The sequence below is a fragment of the Canariomyces notabilis genome, assembly GCF_033297395.1.
Source record: "Canariomyces notabilis strain CBS 508.74 unplaced genomic scaffold N656scaffold_1, whole genome shotgun sequence".
Taxonomy (NCBI): domain Eukaryota; kingdom Fungi; phylum Ascomycota; class Sordariomycetes; order Sordariales; family Chaetomiaceae; genus Canariomyces; species Canariomyces notabilis.
The window spans coordinates 1,595,788-1,621,152 of NW_027041823.1; the positions used below are offsets into that span (position 1 = coordinate 1,595,788).

Genomic DNA, 25,365 nt, shown 5'->3' on the forward strand with positions numbered 1-25,365 from the left:
AAGGAAATGCAGAGGTGATCAAGAAGCCGGGTATCGTACCAGGGAAGCCTTTGGTTCCATCGTCAGCTCTCGAGTCTCGACCATAACCACTACCTGGCTGTAACCCATCAGCTCGATTGGCAGGTTTCATCACTTCCAGCAACCAGCTCGGGAACCATTCCGCCCATGTTCCGCATCCTACGGCAGAAGGTTAGGCAGGCTAAAGACGCTGTTGCTCGCTTTGTGTCGGCCCGACGTGAAGCGCTCACAGACCTCGTTGGCCTGGTCTGTGGTAGGAACACCAAGCAACAACGACAGGCGGTACAGTAGCTACTGTGGTATGCTTTGGTTGGATACCTAGACGTGAGTTTAGCCGTGTCGCCGAGCGAGTTTTCGACTTGAGCGATCGACCCATGGCTTCAGGGCCGCACTCTGACCCCCAATCTCCCCTCGCCAGCCTCGAGCATATAAAATGTGGCATGTCATCCCGCGTGGGCATTCAGCGGCAGGCGCCGTGAGAGCAATGTCGCTGTCACCTCGGTGTGGAGGTCCGGGGACGTTTGTGCCGCGAGGCTGCTGGAGGGATTCAGCAGGGAGGTACTGTATGTATTTATCGATCCAGCCCGGCTCCAGCTGTCAGCCCATGTTGATAATTTGATGCTGCGCATGCTGAGGATTGCGACACTGAGGCGTATGTCGTGCTGTTGCGCTTGACCGGTCGTTTGCAGAAGGGCGGAGGGTTTGTTGCACCGCGCAGCAGTAAGTATATCGCCATGGACAGTTCGGGGATGTTTACCTTATTCCGTCGTGTTTAGGCAAGACATCGCTCCCGTCACCCCGCTTTCCAAGCAAGGCGGGAAGCTTTGCCTTGTCCGCTAGGCGCGCGGGCTCGTACACCATGCGCTCGCGTGGTTTGGCAACGCGGGAAGTCCATCAGTCCCTGGTTGGCCCCAACTTGTAAGTTTGTGTGGGGTGACAGAAAATAGAAGCGCTGCTTTGCAGTATAAAATTTGTCAATAACCCGCGGCCCGACATGGCGCTGACATGGTGCAGAAAGCCTCCTAGGATCTAGATCGCGAGAGACAGCTATGCAGCCTCACAGTTGGAACGACGCCTTGCAGAGGAATGGATGTCGTCAACAAGGTCAACTACCCGGAGCAATGAAGCACTGCGTATCCACGGGACGACGACGTGCGCCCAAGACGGGGTTTTGGCAGAGTCGACGGTGGCGAGCAGAATGAACGAACAAGTACCGGGTACAAAATACAACGACAGGGTGTTGAGAGCACCTGCATGGGTGCTTGCATGGACCCCCACACCTGGGAACGAACGACATGCGAAACCGTCGAGAGCCTGTTACTGTGTAGAACCTGCTTATTGCGTTCGCTGATTGGCAGATTTCAAGATTTCTCACTCGCCCGGCGGGACACCCAGTCCCAAGGGCGACACGGCCTATGTAACTCGGCGTTGTATCCCATTGACAGAGACAGGTCTCTTAGAAAGTTGCCAAAAGCGACAATTCTCAGTCGAACACATATCATGGCATGGCAGATTCTAAGAACTTGAGTGGAACCGCACCAGAGCCCGAATTTGCTAGCGCTCTTGATATAGACTGGTACGCACGTGCCTGGGTCCACTTAGGCCCGGAGTTACGGGTGGGTCTACCACGGGAACCGGGATCTCTCGACCCTTTCACTTGGCAGTCGACTTTCTCGGCAAAAGCACGAATACCCTCGGAGCGCTTTGCCGGTCCCTGAAAATGGGCCATGTATGTACATACAGTACACGATGGACGGGGTCGACATGATGACGACGTCACAACGGTCGCTTGGTCTCGAGATCACGGTTTTCACCTATTAGTCCAGCAACCAAGCATACCCGGAGAGGAAAGGACGTCGTCAATCATCGAAAAGCTCGGCCTAAAATGAGGACTACAGGCTCTGAAAGAGTTCGAGAACCTGCTTAGCGAGGGCCGCAAACGGACCCCGCACAACCACACCCGTACCGGCCACATCATCCATCCGATTGAGAGCCGGCTCTTCACCGAGGTGACAGACAAGGCGCAACACCTCACTGGTTCTTTATGGAAGGCTTCCGGGTAGCGCATACGGAGTTAGCTAGCACAGAGCCATCGGTCTTCTGTTCCTTGTTTTCCCGATGGATCTTGTGGGCCACGGAAGATTGGGCCCAACCGCTGGTCCACTAACATTGGGTGGAAGACATTCTTCGGGTGGATTGCGGGTCTCTCTCCGTGACGAATTTAGCCACTGCGGAGGCTAACGACGGTCTCGAAGTACTGCAGCCCTCCCTTTTTAATAAAACTACCACTATGCGGTACGTAGTAGGGTCGGATGGCTCAAAAAGTCGCAGATGGTGCGGCTCCTGCCTGCTCCACCAAATGGATTATTCGCAAATATTGATGCCCGGAATCGGCCCGCAGAGCGGCACCACGGCTCTCGAGTGAGTCGAGTCCCTCAAGTCTTGTATATGAGCGACACCAACAGCGCCAGGAGACCAATTGCTGGCGAGTAACCGCCATCCGACTTCGCTCGGAGCTGTGTCCTGGAGGGGAACATTGGAGCAGGCCCCGCTGTATCACATGCGATAACCGGAACCGTGGAACAAGGGAAACGCTTTGCTGAAGCAGGGCGGTGTACGGAGTATGTATGGATACATACTGCCAAGCCACCGCGTGTATTGTATTGTACCGTGCGGTAGCGTACGTCACCTCAGTAATAATTATCCAGCCATTCCCGTCGCGCAAGGGTTCGAATGCTCTCCGGATATTTTGCGTGCCGTGACTGGCGCGATGAGATCTCGACCAGATGGGCAATTCTGTTGCCACTTGTGACGGAAAGACTACGAAGATCGAGCGAGGACCAGACGAACGGCGGCGACCCTGAATTCCGACCCGTCCAACCACCGTCGTCCCGTTTCTCAGCAGCACTTGGGAAATCCTTCCGGGAGGTCGTACAAATTATCGGCGAGACGGCTCGCAAGCGTGGCCAATGAGGGCCCATATTGGACGTGGGGGTTTGACTGCCCGCCGTGAGCTTTCGAGGGTTCTTTGCGAGGTGGGGCGGGGAACGGGGGGATCATCAAACTCGTTGACATCAGCGCAGGACAATCGGTTTGTGGACTGATGACCGATCGAGAATCCTTCCGGACAAGGGGCGGTCACGGTCCGCGTTAATGGCGAACCCTGCGTCGCACCCTAACCCTCATATAAGTTTCGGGGATGATTTGATTCGGCATGACGTCTTCATGGATTCGTTCCCAACAACAGTCGTCGAGGATCCGAGCCTTGATCGGGATTGCATGTGAAGCATTCCAAGATGGGAATTCATCAGGGGTACCGGGAGGGCGGCGTGCTGGCCAGACAAGTGTAGGTGCCTTAATTCAACGTCAGTCCACGTGCTCAACCAGATCGCTCAAGTCGGCTGCCGCAGGAGTGAACGCGATTCGACAACACAGCCTTGGGTTCAGATCGTCAATCTGCCCGTGTAACTGCGGGGGAAGCGTGGTTGTTTAAATAGACTCTCCAAGTATCCTAGCTACGCCCGGTTGGGGAGCTAACTGAGATCGATAAGTATCCAAAGATGGCTCATCCAGATCCGGTAGCTGAATCTGCGAGTGATAAACTGTTTTCGTCTTGGGCAAAACTCACCTCACGTCTTATTGGCTTCGATTACGTTATCGCATATCACGTCTTCGCGGCGGCCCATCACAGGACTCCGGGAACCCTGCGGGCTTTTCGACAGCTGCGCGTCAACTCGATCATAAGGGATCACTGCCCAGTTATCATTGTCGACCAACCGGTCCAGAGCAAAGATGATACCGTGCGCCGGCCAACAAACCAAACCACATCGAAAGGAGGAAGCCTACCTATTACTTGACGGGACGATCTCTGATCTTGCTTTGTGCGTGACGACCAGCACACTATCGATCTATACAACTATGGTTGCAACGGTTGTATTGTTATCATTTGCCCAGCGGGTGTAAGTGGTTCGTCTTGAGACTGACCACTATATACCGAGAAGACCGACAAGAGGACGGCCGAAGACGGACTCTAGATGCCTCAGCGCCGAGCCAAGGGTCAATTATTGGTGTCACCCGCCATCTTCCTATGAACAGACGGCCTCGAAAGTGGATGGTGGATGGATGGCTTCTTACGAAGACGTCAGATCCACACTCCTTCCTATCGATCATATACGGTCCTTCAGAGGGGGTTGAAGAGAGGAGCGTGACCTAGACCCGTCCTGTTCAGGCCCAAGTGAGCATGGTAATTCCGGCACTCGGGCATTCCAACCCAGGCTTCGGCTTCCCTTCAGACGGGCCCGAGTCCATCCACCCTCGCAATCACAGGCAGCACTTGATCATCCGAGCTAGGTGCAACCAAGGGGGTGATAAAGATAGCGCTCAGTTCCTAAGTCCCATGGGACGAAAGACCCGACGTCTCATACTGACTCGGAAAGCCGAAGGGCGCTCGTCAATTCTGAGTTTGACCGATTTCACTCTCCTAGTACATCACGAGCTGACTGTGTCAAACTGTTGAGCTTCCGCTACAAAACCGGCGTCAAACTGATGGACGATGGAATTGCCCCCCCCCCCCCCTTTCTCCTTTCAGTGCGCACTCCTCAACACCTCCATGCCCACGCTCTCCACTGGCAGACTGAGCCAGTTACCGGGGATTAGGGCTAGGCAGATTGGTAAACGTTCTTTACTTCTGCTTGGGTATAGAAGCAGCACCGCGTCCACCATGACCAACCAGCACTTGTCGCGCTTGATGCTTGCGTACCCTATTCTAGGTTCACTCGGGAGCCCTAACATGATTAGGTCGATTCATCGATGGACCGCGTCGCCCGCCGGATGGAGACGCCAGTGCTGGCTACATATACTAGAAGGGGAGGCCCTCGCCGGGTGTTAGAATGGTCAACGCAGATACGAGGAGCTTGTCACCAAGTCGGACACCAATGGCGAGAAGCAACGCAACCCACTGTCCTGCCGAATCATGTTAGACCGCAAAAATCATCCCATCGGTTCTGCCCTCGCACATACCTCTCCTCAACTAAGAACTGATGAGTGCCAGAGTTGCCGAGCGGCTTGCTACCTACGCCAAGCAGTGGATGAAGATCATCGAGTCCCGAGATGATGATGAGGTCAACAACGCCGAATTCCATTCCGAGGACCTCCTCTGGACATGGCGCCGTTCACCCAGTAGAACAAGTTTGCAGTGAGGTTAACGGTAATACCAATGGTCACAGAGGGGTATTGTCGACTGGATCCGGGTTTGATCACGGAGTGCGAGATTGAGAATTGATAGTGTTCGTATATGTAGAGAATGCGTCGATATACACCTAAAATGCAATATATATGGGGACCAACCATGCGTTATACAAAGAATCCGGCGAGAATCAGCCTGCTGTACTCTCTACTCAAGGCGAGTCATACACTTGAATGTAGAAGACAGGCGAAGGAGATGGCGGTGAACGGGCTGTCAGTTGCGTTCGGCGAGAGATGCCCTGGAGCGAGCTGCAAGTATTGAGAATTGCCCGCCAGCTCCCGCCCAAACAAGCGTCCTGTCTTTCAAGGCTTTACCTCCAATGGGTTGGGCAACCTGTACATCGTCTTCATGACCGAGGCCCAACTGGCCCCCTGAGTTGAACCCAGTGACATACGCCGTCCCTTCTCTTGTGACGAAAATGGTGTGGTCGGTGCCACATGCCACATGGCTGACTTGACCGAGGCCGGGAACAAGCGTGGGACGGAGGCAGATACGTGGAGCGTTGCGCTCGTCGCGGCGGACCAAGCTGGTATCCTGAAGCTGCTCGTCTGTGAAGGCTATGCCGAGCTGCCCGCCGTCCAAGCGGCCCCAAACGAGGCATTGCCCGTCGGCCGTGACCGCCGCCGAATGATGGGCCCCGCCGGCGAGGCATACCACCTCCTTACCGCGAAGACCGGATATCTTCATGGGGAACGGCAAGACGACATCGTCGCTGCCGGCAGCCTTGGCGTATCCGGCTTCGCCAAAGCTGTTCAAGCCCCAAGCCCAAACGTGTCCCTTTTTGTCGACTGCAAGGGAATGATACTCTCCGCAGGCGATGTATTTGATATCCCTGATGTGGATGGGATTAGGGGTCAGTGGACCAGTGGCATGTCGACCGAAGACGTGGCGGCCCAGTTGGTTTTGTTCGCTGCAACCCCAGGACCAGATCATTCCGTGCGCATCGAGAGCTAAGGCGTGGTTGGCACCACAGGCAACCTGGGTAATGCTGCTGAGGCCCTGATTCCGAATTGGCGTGGCTTGCTTCTCGACGGCACGCCCTTGGGCATCATAGCCAAATCTTTCCTTCCCTTCGGCATTCTTAAACGTCCCCCAACCATATACATAGCCTGCATCCGTAAGCGCAAAACTACAGCTATCACCGGCGGCGACCTGGACAAACCTCGTCCCAGGCGGGAACGAGTCAGGCGGGATGGCGGTCGGTGTGGATTCCAGAGGGTTCAGCTCCCCTTCCTCTTCGGAATCGCCATCGACATCTCGTAAACCCCCTTCCCAGGCCGTGCTTCTGCCCAGGGCGCAATTGTCATTCACACCCCAAGTGATAATCTTGTTGTCTTCTGTAAGAGCAACTGTGTGCATGCCACCGCAAACGAGTTGGACGACACGGAAGGCAGAGGGATTGTCAGGATCGAGAAAGGGGTTCAGGCGCGGGCGAGCAGCTTCTTGGATCGCGGGACCCAGGCCTAGCTCACCGGCGTCGCCGTTGCCGAAGACCAGAACCGACACAACTTCAGTCGGAGCTTGGTTAATGCGCGGTAGCTGCCCATCCTGTTCGCGAGGTACGAGTTTTGGCTTCTTCAACCTATGTGTTGCCTCGGATCCATCGTCTGGCTGCTTGCGCTTCGATGACCGAGGAGGCGTCCCTCCAGCAGGAGGGTTCTTGGAGTCTCCATTGACATGGGTGTGCGGGTGGGGCTCAACTCTCGACTTTGAGGATTCTACATTCGACTGTCAGAAACGAAGGCGGCCCAAAACAGTTATGATGGAGAGAAGAAACGAGGGTCAAACTCTACGCACGGGACGTCGCGGGCGTGGTCTTTGCGTTTTCGGCACTGTCGTTCTTCTTGTGTCCTTTGCCGCGCCTCGACACGGTCGGGGCTGAAGATCCAGCCCCTTTCGTCAAAACCATTGAGACGGGACCTGGTGTTTTTCTAATAAGATTCCTGGTTGTAAATTCTCCCGCAGTGCATCTCTCAAGTTTTCTCTGTCATCCGCTCGGGTTGGACATCCGCGTTGGTCCGTTTCGGAACAGTGCGAAAAAGATACTGTATAATTTTGGGAATCGCGAACAAAGCCAGCAGTTTTTGGGTTGGTTGGTTCCAACTGCAAACGTCCAATTCTTCCACCAGTCCTTGCCCAGGCCCCAGACAATCCACCCAACTCAACTTACTGCTGCAAGCAGATTACTCACTCTCAGCTTTGTCCCAGATTCCCGAAAATACGCTATACGGTACTTGAGCTTGGTATCACGCAGATGGCATATTCATCCCTGGTCACACTTCCTCCGGAGCTGCTGAGTGAAATATGCAGTTATCTGTGTTCGCATTGTCTGCGCAGCCCCGGGAATGACAGAGACCCTTCCGAGGTCGAATCTCACCGTGCCAGAATCGGGACAAGTGAGAAGCAGAAGGAGCAAGCGGACCTGCTCAACCTCAATCGCGTTTGCAGGGTTCTCCACGAGGTGGTGGAGCCCTTTTTATACCACCATATCCATACTTCTCAGAATCGCGACCTGTACTGCGCTATTCGGACCCTGTTGAGTCGTTTTGACTTGCGGACGAGGGTATTGGACCTGAGGGTCGATTATGATGGCAGCAAGCCCCCAGCCCTACGACCTAGGGACGGTTTGGAGGAGCCGGTTGAACTGAGGGAGTCGGCCGACAACGGGACGTTAGTCTCACTCCTACTGAAGCTCGTCCCACGCCTGCAAACCTTCCACCTCCATGTATCCGATGCAGCACTTCCTCCAATGGACCTCTTGGGCTCAAAGTTTTCCCTGACCTCACTCAGAAGGCTAACCTTCAGCGTCTTCGAACGGGGATTTGTGCTTGATCGAATTGTGCCCGTTATACAGCTCGCACCTAACCTTGAAGTTCTGCACTGCCACGGGTGCACTCTCGTCAGCGAGTGGTTCACCGATCTGGTGGACGGGCACATACCCATTGATGATGTACCGGCCACGTCGCCTCCACTACGGCATCTCACCGAATTGATTCTCACTGACACCCGTATGACGGCTGAGTCGTTGAGTAATTTTCTGCTCGCAGTAGGGCCGAAACTGTCCAAAGTCAGCATGCAACGACCAGAAGAGAGACCATTTGATGGAGATGATGTGGTCATGTTCGACGAGGTGGTTGCCGCCCTTCAGTCCTGGCGTAGTGGTCTCAAGGAGCTATCGTTTTGTCAGGAAGGTGTACACTGTGTTTGACCCCCCGATGCCCTCCAAAGAGTCTCCCTCTTGCGTGACTTCCACACGATCGAAACTTTACGGACCACCGCAGTCTCCCTCGACTTCTGTGGGCAGTCAGAGCAGGCGGAGAACACCGTTGTATCCAGTATTCCGACTTCTATACGAAACCTCAGGATTTACGGGCTCAACTATAACCCCGATGATCTACGACCTCTACTCGAAGCCTATAAAAGCGGCCAGTTTCAATACCTCCGCAGGATCGAAATTGATGGCACAGACGACCTCGAAGAACCCCTCCCATTAGCGTTCAGGCAGGAGTCTAGGGACTTGAGTGCTGCCTTTCGGTCCGCGGGACTCGAATTCATAGTTCACCCCGTACCAAAATGCTGGTGGCCATATTTAGACCCGTAAGGCCTTCAACATGCCGTCCGGTCAGTCCTAGCTGTGGTTCATTCTAGATGACTTCGGTGCGTTGTGATTATACATGAGAAACCTGACCGCAGCCATGTTAAACGCTCAGTTCAAATAAGACAGGACGGAGCCTTGGTTCTAAGCTATGAAAGTGGGGGTACTGGTCGCCTCGCTGAAATCTTCTGCAGGACAACGATGATGTTGAGTGGGAAGTCTTAGACAATTAGGAACTCACAGTACACATCCTTAGGGTTTTGCATGATCATGGCTAAAGGGAGCTACGAATGCCACCTCTCTCATCCCCCACGTGGAACAAGTCTGTGTGAGGATTATAAAGGTCCCGATGGTGTGCACATCAGGTAGCATAGTCGTGCCCGAGGTTCTCCTGGCGGGGAGGCCGTTCCCGAAGACGACGTCTATTGGTAATTAGTTACGCGCGTGAGAATAGTATGCCAGTATACGCTCAAGAATGCCACATGTTGCTAGCAAGCAAGGTGCTAATGCCATGGTATGTTGCCTCATTCCGCTCATGATACCTTTTTCAGTTTCATGTCCTTCATTATATCATCCCCATTCCATGCGACAACCCCAATGCTGGAAAAGAAAGATGGGCCAAGCAATCCCAAACTCACTTTCGCCATGCCAACTCCCCATCCCTAAAGAGAGGCAAACCAGAAGTCCCAAAGGATCGTGATAACCAGGCTGCTGGGAGGGCTGCCTGGCCAGCATTACAAGAAGAAGAAAAGAACAAGACCTCAATCATCTCTCCTTCTTATTCCTCCCCAACCAGCCCCTTAAACCCCAAACCGCACAGACCTGCTCACAGCAGGCCAACAACAACCAGCACACCACCAAGGGCAACACCCACAGCCTTGACACCGAGGGCCGCATCAGCAGGGGCAGCAGCAGCGCCTTGCTGGACGGGGGGGTCTGTCTGCTGAGCCTGGGCGGCAGTGACCAGACTCGTCGTGGTCAGACTGCCACTCGAGCCATACGCAACAGTGGCCGGCCCGACCGAGGTGGAGAGGGAACCGGCGGAGCCCGTGATGACGGCCGTAACGGTGTCCACCGTCTCCGTCTTCCACGCCCAGCCCCTGCCCCAGGGAGCCCAGGGGCCGCCGCCGCCGTTGTTGCCGCCGGGGCCCCACCCGCCGGGACCGCCAGCCCACACGTTGCCGTTCCACTCGCAGCCGGTAACGGTGTAGACCCCGCCGGTCCATGTTCGGGTGTACGAGGACCAGTCGTCCGAGTCAATGTCGCCGTCGCCGTCCACGTCCTGCGCGTTTTGCCCGCCGCCGCCACCGTACCCGCCCCACCTACCCCCGGGGCCGTGCGGCCCGCCCGGCCCGCCGTATCTGCCCGGTCCCCAGGCGCCGGTAAAAGCTATGCCAATTGGGTTAGTTTTAGGTTGGATGTTGAGGAGGAAGAAACGAAAAAGATGGTACGGACCTGGTGCAGAGATGGTATATACGCCCGTGGCGCCGGCCGAGCTGCACGAGGACCACTGGGAGCAGAGAGAGGAGGACAGGGAGCTGTACGAGGTCACGGCGGTCGGAGTGGCCGAGCAGGCCGACTCAATGCAGGTGTAAACGGAGGGGGCTTGTGTGGCCCCGCAGTAGCTCGTCGGCGCCGGCCAGGTGGTGGCCGAGTCCCACAGCGAGGAGAAGCACTCTTGCTATTGAAATGTTAGGGCTGGTTACTCTGAGAGATGGAAAAGAAGATAAGAGGGCCGGACGAACAGCGCAGTCAGGGGCGCCGCCCCACCATTGAGCGTTAGCAGCAGCCGGCGCGAGCACGGCGGCGGTGGTTGAGGCCTTCATGGTTTTTGCCGTGTAGCTAGTCTGTCCTTAGGAGTCTAGTTGCTAGTTGCTCAAAAGATAATTTTCGATGACTGCAAGATATGCTTCGCTGATCTGGTGTCAGAGACAATGTTCGGCCGGTCTGATGTTGGAAGCAGTGAGTACTAGTAGTCCGCTGCGCCGAGCTTTATAGTCTGTGTTTATACTCGGACGACAGGGCCATGACACGACACGTTCCCGCGTCTGCATAAAGTGCATACGTTGGGAAATGGGGTCAGGCATTCAGCCCAAGGCTGGAGCACACTACACTACCGGTAGTACAGCAGGGGATCAGCCTCCGGTCCGGGGGGTCGGGCACACGGCGATAGGATTCGGAAATCGTCAGCTCTGGGGTAACCAGAACAAGCCACCTCTGGCTGCCGCGCGGCCTTGCGTCACGTCAAGTTGTCAACAAGCCCAAAGCCCGTTGTGCGCAAGGGGGAGGAGGCACGGGCATGATGGGCATCGCGCCAGCTAAGACAGAACAGCACAGCAACGGCCGACGCCACAGAGATCAACAGTGGTGGCACCGACGACGATGCGGGAAGAGGTTGGTTGCCAAGCTGTGACAGCAAAGAAGCTCCATGGGGCAGCCGCGTAAACGTTAGGGTCGCCTTCATGCCGAAGCACCGAAAAAGCTGCCACTCCAGGAGGAATTGGTATGAGCCAGTGACAGTGAGTGACCCTCAGCCCGGCTGCGCCCAGCTCTCTCGGGACCGAGGGTGAGGCGGGAATGGACAACGGCTAACGTTAACTAACTTGGCACGGAGAAAGGCAACTGGACGGGCCATGGAAGAGACTTGTCAGTGAGATCCTTCTGGTTATCGTTAACAGTTGCTTACCTATTTTCTTCCCTTCCGTGGTTTCCGTCGAGTCAAGGGCAGCCCTGGTGTAGAATCCGAGCCCACGTCTGCCTGTCTGTCTCTCCTCCCCCAGTCTCGATATCGGATGTGGAATGGGGGAAAGTCCGGCGAGCCAACCACACACATTCCTCGGTGCAAACACTTTGACAGATTTTTTTATCCAGCTCGAGCGTCGTAAGACGGTGAAGTCCAACTTCTTCAGCTGATCTGCTCTTCCTGACGGGCGGTTCTTATTTTACATTTGTCACCATGCCAATACGGATGAGTAAGGTCAGGTAAGGTCGGGAGACGGAGCGGTGTGCGGAATGTTCCACCACATCGGCACTGCGCAGCTTCAATTATAAAGTTGGGGGACCTGCTGGGGTACCGTAGAGTGATAAGATAAGATGCCGCTCGTGCATTGGGTGCTGCGTGCCGTTTTTCAAACAGGTGCATCTTCTTTTCAAATTCAACGTCGAATCGGCAGAAACATCTGGCCCCCTTTTCGGCCCAGAGTCGCAACAGCCTTGGACCCCGATGACGACGCTCGGTACACTTGTGCGATGGCGACCATGCACCCTGACAAATGCGGCCCTATGTTTCACAAGAATGCTTTCTGTCGTCTGTCGAAACAATCGTCTGCATGACAAGCCTGCTCTGCTGCAGGTAAAAGAGGAAAATGACAACCACCTGATCATAGCCTCATACACTGTTCTACACTCCAACGAATCCCAGTCCAACGAACACGCCGGCCAATCATCTGGCCTCGTCCAGTCATTAACCCGCCCAGCCTCTAGCAACTCCCTTCCCATCCGTCGCGAAAACTCCATAACGTTAACACTTCAGAAAAAATGCAGAGGAAACGGTTGACCAATGTCAACCCATGAACGCGAAAGAGGAAAGCCATAATCGTCGACGGACCCCGGTATGCGGCTCAGCGGACATCATCCAGGCCACCGCGACTTGCGAGATGTCAGATTCACGGGTCTGTATCCACGGGTCTGTATCGCCGGTGCTGTCACTACAGCATAGTGCCAAAGGCATCGTCTTCGAAAGGGATGGGCTTGCGCGGGGTGCCCTCGTCAGTCGCCGGCTTGCGGTGGCGGAACGTGAATCCCACAAAGAGGCTCTTGCTCATTTCGTCCTCGCGCTCCGCCATGCTCTCCAGCGCCTGCTGCTTCTCGTGCACCTCCTTGTACTTGGCCATGTCGGCCTCGTTGCTGAAGTCGTCAAAGTAGCCCGCGTCCGTCTCGGAGTCCAGCTCGGGTACGAATGGGGGCTTGGTCTCGCGCAACGTTGCCCAGTCGACCTCTGCAAAGTACTGGTGACTGTAGATGTCCTTGATCTTGGAGAATCGCCTGGATCGCGAGTTGATGCAACTGCGTTCGTCGGCTCGTCAGTTTCACCTTCTCAGCCAGGGCGGGGACGTCAACTTACGTTGTAATGAAATTCCATGTGCGGTTGCTGAGGAAGTAACTGGGGTCCTCCCACACCGGCCGCTTGAGGACCTCTCGCCAATGGTTCAGATTCCGCCACGTCTCGTCGGCGGTTGACCCGGCAAACGGAGGAAAGCCCGTGAGTGCCTCAAAGAGCATGCATCCCAAACTCCAGTAGTCAACCGTGTAATCGTATTCTTCGCCTCTCAACACCTCGGGGGCCATGTAATCCGGCGAGCCTACGATCGACTTGGCGTAATTGACGTCCCTCTCCCGCATCGTGCGATATCCTTCCCGCCGCTCGGCAATTGTGCGCTGATCCATCGGCTTGCCGAATGGCACCGACGTCTCGGACGCCTTCTCTAGGCGGATTCTCATCGACTCGATCTTGGCAGGCGCCAGAAACCCAGCGGCGAGGCCGAAATCCGTCAGCTTCACGTGGCCGGTTGAATCGACCAAGAAGTTCTCGGGCTTCAGATCGCGGTGGATGTAACCCAGCTGGTGCAGGGCGTCAACGGCGCAAAACATCTCGGCGATGTAGAAGCGCGCATGCCGGTTGGACAGCACACCCGTGTTGTTGAGAAGTGTGCGGAAGTCTCCGCCCGGCACGTATTCCATGGCAAGATAGATATTCTTGTCATCCTGGAATGAGTACAACAGGCGAACGAGCCAGTCGCTCTTTGCCGTTGTAAGGATGTCACGTTCCGTCAGAACATGCCGGACCTCGTCTAGCTTGAATAGCAGCTTCTTGCTCATGACCTTAAGCGCGCACACCTCCTTGGTATCCTTTTTTTGTGCGAGGAAGACCTGACCGTAGCCGCCCTGGCCAACCTGTGTCAGAATCTGGAAATCGCCGTGGCGCAACCTCACACGTCTCTTGCGAAGATTGGCCCGCTCCCGACCCGTGTATTTTGACCACATCTGTTTGTATGTCTCCTCATCGGTCTCCGGAGGAGCCGGGTATTCCGCCTTGAAGGCGTTGAGACGATTCTGCCTCGCGCCGACGTATGTCAAGAGGTCAAAGTAGTAATCAAGGAAGTCTTCCAACGGCCGTCAGCATCAGACAGGAGCACTCGGTCCGGAGGGACCTTGGACTTACATAGTTGAGTGACATTGACCATGCGCTTGACGCTTGGCTTCTGCAAAAGTTCACGCTCCTCAGCAGTGAGACCACGCGTCGTGTTAAAGCGCTTGACCGTCGGCGAAGGCCGATCTCGCTGCTGGTAGAGCTCTTGGCGTGAGATGGCGGCATGGCTGGGCTGGTATGTCGGCTCAGTGAACGGGTCCCGTGGAAAACTTGGAGGCGTGTTCTCCTGCCCATGGCTTCTCAGGGCGCCGCCGGTTGCAGCAGGACCTTTGTGGAGGACACTATCGTCAACAGCCGGGGAGCTCTCTTCGAGATTTTGCACATTCGTCTTGCCAGGAGAAAGAGGAGTTATGAACGCGCTCTGCGGTCGGCCAAGCTTCACAGGGCTGTCGAGGGCAGTAGGTGTCCCAAGCTTTAAGCTCTGAAGCACGCCGGGCAGTTCATTGGCGCCAGGGGGTATCGTCCTCTTGCTGGGGCTGCCTTGTGGAGTACTGGCAGGGGTGACGAAGCTGTTTCTGATCGGTGTGGAAGGGCGAGCGTCGACCTTGTCCTGTTTCCCTCCAGGGAATAGATTGGCCATAAAGCTCGCCATGGTGTCTGTGCGATCTGCGAACAAAAAGAAAAGAAAATGAAAAAGTGACTAGTAACGTAAATTGTGAGCAGTGCCGAGTCGGCTCCCGTCGCGCCCAACTTCGGCTTCCTCTTTCGCTTGCAGCAGGCTGAGATCAACTGAAAATATGTGAGGATGCTCTAAAGTAGTCTCAAACCGCCTGCAGATGGAGAGTCGCGTTGGAGCATGGAATGGAGACGGTTTTGGGAGCTTAACGTGAGATTAATAAACTATGGCGCCCAAGAACTCAAGGCGCGGCGGTAATCATGGTTCTTAACTTACCAATTGATTGGGCATTCAGCGGGGGCGGGGTAACAGACGTCAACATCGCTGGTTGCAGGAGCAACCCAGCGATAGCGCATACTTCTGAAACGTAGGCCCTGTCAGCTGAAGAACCCACCAGGTGGAGATGCCAAGAAGTGCCCGAGTCTTGGCTGGTTAAAGGTTCCATTCCGCTCAACGTCATTTCGCGAGCCGCGACAACCGTGCTGGTAATGAACTCAAATCCGCTTGCGTTTTGGTAACCTTGAGTAATCTTCACTTATAACGAGCGCTAATTCTATATCTCCCTTCATAATTGCCCGAGATGGCGAAGGAGCGCAACTACAATCCGGTGCAAGCACAGCGCAAGGCCGAGAAGGCCAAGGCCATCAAGAAAGGTATTGCTGTCTGATCATTATGCGGTTAACACCAACCTGTTGCTCTCTGTGACTAACTATTTCAACGTACAGGCAAGGCAGAGCAGCAAGCACGGAGGAACGAGAAACTTGCCAAGCGCAATCCGGACAGGATACAAAAGCAGATCGACGATCTCAAGGCGATAAAGGAGGGTGGCGGCAAGCTCACGGCTCACGAGGAGCAGGCGCTGGAGGCTCTCGAGAAAGATCTCAAGGCCGTCAAAAAGGCGAGGGAAGCACTAGGTGATAAGGCGCCAAAATTCGGCTTCACCTATTCGAATCAAGGGCAGAGAAGCGACGGTGTGTTGGGCAAGAGGCGGCGGGATGCCGAAGACGCCTCCAGCAGCGACAGCGACGTACCTGATGATGTCAAGAACATACCGATGCCGCGGGATACGCCGCCGCCAATTCCCAAGGAGATTCTAGACGAATGGTATGCGAAACGCCGGGCAAAGCGAAACGCGAATCAGGAACCACTAGGTGAACGCCGCGAGGAATCAGAAAAGCCGCCCACTCCTGTCGTTGAGGCAAAGACGGTCTATGAAGCGAAACCCGTACTCAGGGATCTGCGGAAAGAAGCAGTGAGCGCTTTCATGCCAACCGCTGTTCGGATGAAGATTGAGAAAGGCAAGGGGAAGGGCGGGCTTTTGGAGCCCGAGGAAGCGGACCAGCTGGAGAAGGAGGGTTACCTGCGAACATCGGAGAGTATAAATGTACGCCCTGGGCAGATGCAAGTTGAGCAAGATGCCGACGTACGCAGAGTTACGGTGGAGGACGCCGAAGATCAGGACGATTAACCTTAGGCGGCATCACAATGAGAACAGGATGCTGTATCTGCCTCATTGTCATGGAACTTTCTCCACGAGCTTCTCGCCGCTACGCGCGTGCTGCAGGCCATTCTCAGGTACACACATATTAATATCTTCCATGGCTTTGTGTAAGCGTACGCTGACACTCTATTAGCCCGACCAAGCTTTAACGTTCCAGCTGAGTCAATCCTGCTGTTATTCGCTCAGCCCTCAACCAGATTTAAGTCAAGGGCCGGAAAAAGGCAGGGTGAAATAGTTACGGCAGCACACAAAATTTGCAATCGGCACTTTTCGCAAGGACAGACGTTCTTGACCTGGCGACGCGAGAAGAAGCAGGATCGGAACGTCTCCCGACCGTGTTTCAGGATGTGCCACAAGGCTGGGATGTGCCAGGCGACAAAACAATGTGTTCTGATTTGTCGTTTATTTTCGACCTTTGGCGAGCATATGGCCCATGAAGGTTTTCCAAATTTGTGCCCGGTATGTGGTGGGCAACATATGCATCTACGTGCAATCTGCATGGGTGCCGATGTAGTTGATCGTTGGTCTAGTCATCCATCTCCGCGGCCCAGGTTTCTCCTCCCCTATTTCGCTTCTCTCAGTCTTGGATTTCCTCACAGCGCGATGGGCATGCTGATACCTGATCCCGTATCATCGTGCCAACAAACAAAGGACTGTATGCTCCTGATCCAATCCCTACACCTAGCGATCATTCCGAGGGCGTCCAGGCCCGAGACAACAGACATGGCAGCGCTGAGACGGCCGTAACTTCCCCAAAAGCCACCCCTTTATTTTCCCTCATAAAGTGGTCTAGTCGATATTTGATAGAACGTTCGGCGCTAGTCTACAGGTACGGCCAGGTGAGTCCGACTAGCAGCTGTTGGGCGGCACCAGTTCACGTCAGCGCCGGTGGTCGAGATGGACTCATCGGTTCTCAACGCCGGAAAGCTCCATCCAGTGCGGCGCTCAGTTCGCGTGCTTGCCTGCTAACCTCGGGCTCTTTGTTCCCTCCTCCTTATGCCTCGTCTTCGTGAGTCTTGATGACGTGATGGACGTGGGTTGGGTGTGCTGCTGGTTAAGAGGATAGCCAGTTCTACGAAACCGCTTATACCGCGCCTCAACGTGGAAGAAGGGAAACTCTCTTGACTCAGGTGCTGTATGATCATACTGGACCGAATGAGTCAAAAAAGCCCAAACGCACTTCTTGGAATGCTAGGCGGATAGTGGGAGGGACGAAGCAGAGGTTTGGCGATGGTGAGTGCTGGCGGGCCTTTGGATGTGTCCCTCTGACACCCACATGTTCCGGGTTGAAGCAAGAAGCGCGAGGGTTCCGTCGCTCTTGCCAGTGAATATATCGAGCTCAGCAGAGCGCACCTGCAGCTTCATTTTTCAAAAATTGCTCAGCTGAGGAGGAAGGAGCAACCCCAGAACAGAACCTCTATGTCAACGCTACAATCCCGAGCTTGCAACCTTCACACTCCAGCACTCTCCAACCCGAAGGATTCCACCATCCTTCCACTGCCGGTGCTTTTCATTACACTACGACTACAGTCCTGGAGGTGAGTGGCATCAGTAGCCCAGCAGATTTCTGCGGAGTCATCGCTTGCCTTTCCGCCACTTACCAAGGCCTCGTCTTACAGGTGCCCGAACTCACCATGAATTATCCGTACACGGATGGCAAAGATCTATCGATCCCGGGCTTCGATATGAAGATTCTCAAGCGGAGAGCGAGCCCTGCCCCGGATGAAGCTCCGCCCACGAAGAAGCGTCCCAGAGGCGATGTCTCTCCTTCTCCAATACAGCCTGCGACTATCCTCAGCAGCCCCATGTCCTTATTCGCATCATGGCAGGGGCGATTCTACCCAGTAATCGACATATCGAAATGACTGTATTTCCCAGGGAAATCGATCCAAATGAGTGGCCCCCGTCGATGGATGATCCGGACTTGATCAATCATATCAGCGCACTTAGCGTTGACTCTCTCTTGCGGTCGCCTCTCGACGGCGTTCGTACCTGTTTTGGCGTCCCACACGACCTGGACCTCTGGTACATCTTTCCAGAGGTCGAGAGCCAGCAGTTCTCGACGCTGCCCATTTATATTCGTGACAATAGAGTGTGGTGGGACTTTCTCAATGCAATCAAGCATTTCGGCCTACCTCTGCGCCAAGACAATGAGGGCGGCCTTGCTATGGGATGGGAAGTTCTTGAAATCTACGCTTATCCCCCTGGCATATCACCACTGGACACTGAGGATAGAGACTCAGACATGGAGGACTGCTACATGGAGGACATGATCATGGAAGAGCTGAGCACTAGCGAATACGTGCCCGGAAACTTCCAGGACTCCGGTACGATGTCTAAGCCCGGTGGAATGCAGTGGCTCGACGTCCATCCTCTTGTACATGAGACTAAGACAGTTCAATCAAAGCACCGTGCACTATGATTATGTCTGCTTGTGGCTTGCGTTTGGCCTAGGTCTGTGGTATGGCTCTCGGCGTCCATCTCACTGCTTTCTTAAGACCGTTTACCCACCTGACACTTGGCTCCCCCTAAAGGCTTTCCCCATGATCGCTTGAGTGCGGTTTTCCTCAAGGTACCAGCAAGTGTTGCCAACTCTCGCCGGTACCCTCCGTGCTGTAATTCATAGGACAAGTAGGGGAGTGGAGGTTGGTGCTAGCCGGGCAAGGAACTCTCGAAAGAACAGTAGAAGCAGACTTATGTCACGGGTTGAGCTGGGTAGGTAGGCATTGCTAAGGTATGATTCAAATACTCAAATATGTCGCTCTTTTCATGGGGCAGCTCATAGCAGCTCCTTTTTGTTCGGCGATGTGGATAATTATGGCTTTGGGCTCCATGGATGTATAACGTTATGTGCCATAAGTTCGGGCAAGATGTCCTCATAGGTTGACTCTTCAATGGGCCTGAAGATTCCTTCATCGGTAACAATGCTTCTGGTCCCTGAAATCGGCCGAAAGACTTTATAGAAAAGCAGCCAACGGCCAACTCATCTACGCAGCCTAGTCTGTAGAAATTAGGCGTTTTGGGTGAAGAAACGTTATCCCATGAGTATCTCCATTCAGTAAAATGAGAGTTTAGTAATGGTTGTATACTTGTGCTTCGTCGTTGCCGAAACCTAAATTCTACAACTTCTGTTGGCGAGTACAGACGTGCGGGTTCTTTCCCAGAGATGGGCAGAGGGATATCTGAAAGTCTATTTTACTTGACATATGGCGTGCTATATCTCACAAGGTATTCTGGCAGGGCTAAAGTCAACCGTTCAGCTACACTGCTTGTCCGTAACATGATTTCTAACAACCTATCGTCCCTTAGCACTGCATACCTCTAGCATACCTTGCAAGTTAGCTGGCCGAGTTCCGAGATGCCCAGAGAAAGCAATGCTGCTGGTGTGACGAGGTGAAATCTTCGGGCATGTGAACAAGGAGGCTGGGACAGCTCCAACCGAAGTAGATTCGTGTGGAATCGTAGCCACATATCCTGCCTTCACTTTGTGTCGATTTGATCGTAGAAGGGCGGGACAGTACGCACCTTACACTACAATGATTGCGGTTGCACTCACACATGGCTGACTCGGGGATGCCCTCCCACATTAGTACCACCCGAGACATATGAGCGACACGGTTCTACGGGTATGGTTGTGTCAGGTAGCTGCAGTGATACTCGAGTAGTTCAAGAGGTCCGGCTCAAGCGGCAGCAACGCGTCTGAATCATAAATGATAAGACCAATCTTTCTCTGTCATTGGCTTCAATGAGGGCCCTTGGTAAACAGTCAACCGTGGGCATATGTCTCTGTACATAAACGACGGTGAGTTTACTGTGCGATTTGGCCGGAAAAGCAACCGGAAAAGGGGCATAATGCAACCCCCTTAACAGTCCCAACCCGAATAATCACACACCTGTGCCTAGGATTGTGGCCTTGCCAGTCCCCTGGTACCGAACGCTTGTTCCTGGCACGCAAGGCTCAGTACTACCCAAGGAAAGGTTGGCTAAAGGAAGAGCTTGATATATGAACCGACCTGTCCCATGGCCAAGATTCTCAGGCAGGTACGGAGTACATACAATGCAATAGAGACCTGCCGTGCAATGGTTCGCACCAGTCAATGCAAGTTTCTGCCTGCCGTCAGCAAATTAGCCGGATGAGACCCGAACGGTAGGCCGGGCGGTTACCGTCCCCAACGTGGGACGGCACCATGCTGCGGTCCAACGTTAGTGTATGGGTACGTACAGCGGTTCAGGCACGGGCAGACCGTGACAAACCCCTTTCCCCCGGGCCGTGGTGAGTTGAGACAGCCGGAAGGCGGCATAAGACGGTCTAACCGTCCGCAAATGTATGCTGGTATTACAGACTACAGTACTGTAGTCTATTGCTGAGCTTTATCCAACTGGGCGGATTCCTCCTCAACTTCTTTAGTTGATATAAATGCAGGAATCCCCCCCACAGGCGATTTCAGTGTCCTTCATATGGTACGGGGAATACCACTTTTGTTATCCCCAGCTGGGGACGGCACCCCTGAGGCGGGCGGAGAAGTGGGAAAAGTTGGCACATGCAATACACAGGTGCCTTGCATCTCGAGTTGTTCACGGCTGCAACGTTCTGTTGGGGTTCAGGAGTTACCCTACTGTGTAGGTAATCTGCAGCAAATCTTGGATGATAGGACCTGGAGCTTCTATTACCGGTACGGAGCAATATGTAGTGACTTGAAGTTCTCAAGACAAAGCCCCTGTCTTTGCCCGGTTTAGCGCTCCCGTTGGTTACAAGGGGTGGCTGGCAGGAGAGACCAGATTCAATGACTGCGGTAGCCCGCGAAATCGGTCCAATTGCCAGACTTGTTGATTCGGAATGGGAGAACGCAACCTGCTCTGTTATGTGTAGTGTACCGAAGGACGGAATTCGTTCTGGAGATAACGATAACGGTCGGGTCACAGCGGCTGCCCGCAGCCTGGCACGGCACGCATGAGCTGTACCAAGCTTTTAAGCGTTGCATGTAATTCCGCTCCAAATGCTCCGTGCCAATCGAGACATGACCTGGCCATCCGGCTCTTAGAGTTGCATCAAATCAACGCGTGAAGCGACTGGTCAACAATGAGGCTCTTCTGGATTCACTTGTTGATGTGGCAGGATGAGGCTTACCGCTTCTTCGTTGTGGCAGTTTGTGTGGGGGAAAGTCCTAACCGCCGGGCCAAGATGCAACCATCCTGCACTGTACAGTACATATGTACACTAAATCCTGCTGGTGAACCCAATGGTCAAGTATTGGGGAAATCTTGCATCGAGGTTGTGCCGCGATATTTTTCCTGTCATTGCTTGAGAGAGGTGGATTGAGGGCCCCCACAAGTGCGTCATCAGTCAGGGATGTTAGAACGCGTGCCCCGCATACCTGCGCGTCGCCAAGCCTCCACTTTACGGAACACCGAAAGTACCTCCATCGAGCCTGACAGAACATGGTTTGTCGAACGGATCCATCTGAGCTTGTCCGTAGCTGCAAGTTCCATTCAGGCCGGGCACATATTTTTATGAGTTATATCCACCGAACAAATGCTGAGGTTCGTCCAAGCTCGTCCAGATAGGGCGATACTTGGACACTAACAGTAACAGTTTTACTTCGTGGACTCTGTTGTCATCGTGTCAACTGCAGTTAGACAGCTGCAACTACCAACGAGTCATGAGCTGGGGGACTGGTCTCCAAAACTCCGAAACTTTCTCAATCTCCTCCATCGATCTGTTATCATCGCGAACTAGGTACCTTACGGAATACCTCTCACAGTAATTACGGATACACACATACGGATACAGTACCAACTGTCCGCCAATTCTTACACTAGCCTCGTACTGTACTGTATGTATGGACATAAATACGCTACATGCACTACGACGCTGTTCCAAGGAAACTCAAATACCTGAACATGGGCTTGCCAATAAACGTTGAGATTATAGACTACTTCCGGTTAGATCTGGACTGCTCCAGTTCCTGTGCCGCTACACTCCGGTTCTCAGCCCTCTGCTCAAGGGCTTCGCTCTTTGAGAACCTCCAGATTCTATGACTGGAGTACTTCGTAGGTGCTCCGACTGCACCGAGTACATACCTGCCATATTTCCTTGATATCGCTCCAACACGTGTGCTTGAGCTTATACTAGATCACAACCTTTGATCTGAGGCCAGGCGCAGTACCGAATTCCAAACTCTTCGTCGCGTACTTTTCGGCTAGGGTGACTTACATACCTATACAATGTGATAATATTACTGTATGCATGTATTGTTCAGTACAGTACCTGAATTCAGTTGACATGTGCCATTTGACAGTTTCCCGCCCAGTAGGGTAAGGTAAGTTAACCTCCAAAGATGGTTTAAGGGTCCGGCGTAAGTTTGGCTGTTGTATGTGGGCAATTCACTGGTCTCTCTGGTCTGTTATCGTTCTGTAAAGACTGATGAAAGCCACATGCTGAGTTATCTCAGAATCAGACGTTTTTTGTGGGCGTTGGGCGCTTCGCGCCAGACCAGAGGGCCGCTTCGCGGCCTGTCGCCTGCCCGTAACAATTGAAATTCTGGCCCATGCGTGTATTGGCTAGGACACTTCCTAACCCAATTTGGGTAGGCATCTGTCCGGTACATGACGACCCACATTTCTTCCTGGACGCCCAAAAAAAACGTCTGAGGAAATAATCAGACTCCCGACGGGCTCACCTTTTCAAGCCCCATACAAATCCAGATTGACCACCACATACAACCACGTCGCATATACCACCACAACTAGTTGTAGCAAAACAAAATATACTCTGAAGATCTCCAGAAGCAAGCGAATCGAATGGTATAATTTTCATCGTGATGCGACAAGTGGAAGTGCGAAAGGTTGGCCCAAACGTAATTTGTTGCTTCCTTTTTCAACCTTGCCCGGAGGTTGACCCCCTCCAACTTTCCACCCAGTTGGCGCGCAACCACGATTTTCCACCACAAGGTCAATTCGCCATTGCTCTTCCTCAGAGAGCATTCGTATGGCCAGGATTCGTATTCGCGCAAGAGCAATGTGGCCCGGGAAAGAGAGGGTTATAAAGAGGCTTTGGCGCGATAACTGCGAATGATGCCGTTCTTGGGCCTCACCTTATGGTCGCTTGCGGCCAGGATACCTCAGGGCAAGGCCAGGAATCGCGAATTAGCCCAGGAAAGAGTATACCATACCCGTTGGCTCCACTTTCGTCAAGGGGCCACTATCAAGATAGTTGGGCGCAGAATTCGGAGACGGAACAAAATCCAGAGACGATAGTACAATATATAGCATATCACTACAATCACTAACAGATGGGCAGTCTCATGCCCGGAAATCAGGCCATACTGTACTTTCAGGGAAATGGATATGACAGTCAGAACCGCCTCTTCAAGGCGGTTCGAATGATACCTACTTTGAATGGATGCATCCTATATTTGGAGTGTCCTAGGTGAAAGTGTTGTATCTTGCACCACATTCCAAACCCGACTTACAAGACCCAAGTCACCAGATTCAGCAACTTCCACCAAAATTCACCACAATTTCATCAAGCACTCCAAGAGTAATAGAATATATCCATTCAAAGTAAGTATCATTCGAACCGCCTTTTCAAGGCGGATCTAACAGTCATATCCATTTTCCAGGAAAAACAATGGTTGTAAAGATGCAGGTTGCTGGTGTTGCTGGCTAACAATTTTGTATGGGGAATGCACCAATTTCTGATGCGTCTCTGGATTTCGTTCCGTCCACGAATTTTGCGCCCAACTATCTATAGTTGGCCCCTTTTTTGGGAGTGGAGCCAACGGGTAGAGTTATGGTCGCGCGAGTAATCGTGGAACTACCTGTGAGTTGTTAGCAGCTGTCTGGCATATGAGCAATGGGAATCAAACCAGAAAAAACATCCAGAAGAACGCCCTTGATTAGGGGATTATAGAACAGTTGTCGGATCGCGAATAGCTTCAATAACGGTACAATGGTGGTTCTGGGTGCGTGGGTTTGAAAAGGTAACCCCCCTGGGACCCCGATTATTTCCTCAGACCAGTGTGTGCGGGTGGTCGGTAAGTGGGGTCTGGGTGGTTTGATTGGCTGGAATTGGCCAGTGGTACGTATCCAAGTCAATTACCGGGCCGTAAGGCCAATACAGCCCGCACACACTGGTCTGAATTCTGTGATAACATGCTGAGTGCGTCTACACTACGAGACTACGCAGAGCATCTGCGGACTCCCGCCCCAGAGGCCAGAGGCCACTCGTTGCAAGATTTCGGTACCCACGTCACTGGATGGGGCAGCAACCGCTAAGCCACACGCGAAAAGCCCGTCAACTTCAGGCACCGGCGACGCAGGCCCCTGTTCCCTGTCGCGCGCCATCTCTTTCCGATCAATCAGGGTTGGGAAATTGCCCAGACCCGGATGGCCAACTCTTTCCCATCTCATCTCATCGTGTCGTCGTATCAAAGCGTGTTAGCGATCCACAGCTACCACAGTAGTGTGGATGCCAGCGGGTCGTTTTTGGGACGTTTTCTAGCGTTCTTCCACAATGGCCGGGGGAAGAATTGTGTAGAATCTGATGCCGGCCAAACCTAACGTCTGAGCATTCAACGAGCATCATGGTACGTAAGTTAGAGCCTGGGATAATTCAGGCTCGTTGCTCAGGACAGCTAATACCTCTACCTTTAATACTACACTGGCTGAGTGTCCTTTTGAGATTTACTGGCAATCATTTACAGGTTCCAGCGCCGCCAAGCTACGCATTCCTTCTCCCTTTTGTCAGCGCAGCACTGCCCAATTGCATCCACTCCAGGGCAGCGGCGTCGATGCTTTCTGTGACACCTCCCGTACCGAGCCACTTTCCCACCCCGAGCTTTCCGTTTTCCGTTTCCACCTGCCTACCACCCAAACGTTAGCACATCCGGCCGGCACTAAAGCAGTGACCGCCAACAACCGCCTCGTACACAAGGGCAAGAGAAGAGAGGGTCTCCAGGCGGAACACGCGACACCGCCAGCATTTTCTACCTCGACAGCATCCACCTGCACTGTCGAAGCCCTGTTATTTTGCCTACTTCAAACAGCGTAAAGCGTAATCCTAATTCTATCACTTTTTCCGACGGGTTGCTGTCCAGCGAATACTATTAATTAGACATTCTGGCACTCCCGGGCGCTGACGGCAACGAACTCTTGGCAACGCCCGAACCTGTCTCGAGAT

General features: G+C 53.7%; 7 protein-coding genes across 7 annotated transcripts; 3 read left to right on the forward strand and 4 right to left on the reverse strand.

Annotated features, from left to right (window-relative positions):
- Positions 1-5,476: 5,476 nt before the first annotated feature.
- Positions 5,477-7,172, reverse strand: N656DRAFT_793946 (RCC1/BLIP-II; the record flags this gene model as incomplete). The annotated part of the gene is made up of 2 exons (XM_064817219.1): positions 5,477-6,981; positions 7,061-7,172. 2 exons carry the CDS (start codon positions 7,170-7,172, stop codon positions 5,477-5,479), a joined length of 1,617 nt encoding a protein of 538 aa, XP_064675044.1.
- Positions 7,173-7,517: 345 nt separating this feature from the next.
- On the forward strand, positions 7,518-8,864 carry N656DRAFT_793947 (uncharacterized protein; the record flags this gene model as incomplete). Its single annotated transcript, XM_064817220.1, has 2 exons — positions 7,518-8,445; positions 8,545-8,864. The coding sequence occupies 2 exons, from the start codon at positions 7,518-7,520 to the stop codon at positions 8,862-8,864; spliced, it is 1,248 nt and encodes a 415-aa protein (XP_064675045.1).
- An 820-nt stretch (positions 8,865-9,684) lies between these two features.
- Positions 9,685-10,684, reverse strand: N656DRAFT_793948 (uncharacterized protein; the record flags this gene model as incomplete). The annotated part of the gene is made up of 3 exons (XM_064817221.1): positions 9,685-10,247; positions 10,314-10,539; positions 10,604-10,684. The coding sequence occupies 3 exons, from the start codon at positions 10,682-10,684 to the stop codon at positions 9,685-9,687; spliced, it is 870 nt and encodes a 289-aa protein (XP_064675046.1).
- A 1,173-nt stretch (positions 10,685-11,857) lies between these two features.
- On the reverse strand, positions 11,858-12,470 carry N656DRAFT_40904 (uncharacterized protein). Its single transcript, XM_064809559.1, has one exon. It carries the CDS (start codon positions 12,372-12,374, stop codon positions 11,904-11,906), a length of 471 nt encoding a protein of 156 aa, XP_064675047.1. The 5' UTR covers positions 12,375-12,470; the 3' UTR covers positions 11,858-11,903.
- Positions 12,471-12,565: 95 nt separating this feature from the next.
- N656DRAFT_699667 (kinase-like protein) lies at positions 12,566-14,659 on the reverse strand (the record flags this gene model as incomplete). Its single annotated transcript, XM_064810803.1, has 3 exons — positions 12,566-12,923; positions 12,982-14,020; positions 14,080-14,659. The coding sequence occupies 3 exons, from the start codon at positions 14,657-14,659 to the stop codon at positions 12,566-12,568; spliced, it is 1,977 nt and encodes a 658-aa protein (XP_064675048.1).
- A 604-nt stretch (positions 14,660-15,263) lies between these two features.
- N656DRAFT_700351 (uncharacterized protein) lies at positions 15,264-16,151 on the forward strand (the record flags this gene model as incomplete). The annotated part of the gene is made up of 2 exons (XM_064810863.1): positions 15,264-15,336; positions 15,409-16,151. The coding sequence occupies 2 exons, from the start codon at positions 15,264-15,266 to the stop codon at positions 16,149-16,151; spliced, it is 816 nt and encodes a 271-aa protein (XP_064675049.1).
- A 1,506-nt stretch (positions 16,152-17,657) lies between these two features.
- Positions 17,658-18,650, forward strand: N656DRAFT_40985 (uncharacterized protein). Its single transcript, XM_064809563.1, has 2 exons — positions 17,658-17,722; positions 17,804-18,650. The coding sequence occupies exon 2, from the start codon at positions 18,007-18,009 to the stop codon at positions 18,604-18,606; it is 600 nt and encodes a 199-aa protein (XP_064675050.1). The 5' UTR covers positions 17,658-17,722; positions 17,804-18,006; the 3' UTR covers positions 18,607-18,650.
- Positions 18,651-25,365: the final 6,715 nt, after the last annotated feature.

Bases quoted from the DNA above. Each gene is read 5' to 3' on its own strand.
- N656DRAFT_40904 (XM_064809559.1), bottom strand. From the start codon at position 12,374: ATGGAGTTTTCGCGACGGATGGGAAGGGAGTTGCTAGAGGCTGGGCGG.
- N656DRAFT_40985 (XM_064809563.1), top strand. From the start codon at position 18,007: ATGGCAGGGGCGATTCTACCCAGTAATCGACATATCGAAATGACTGTA.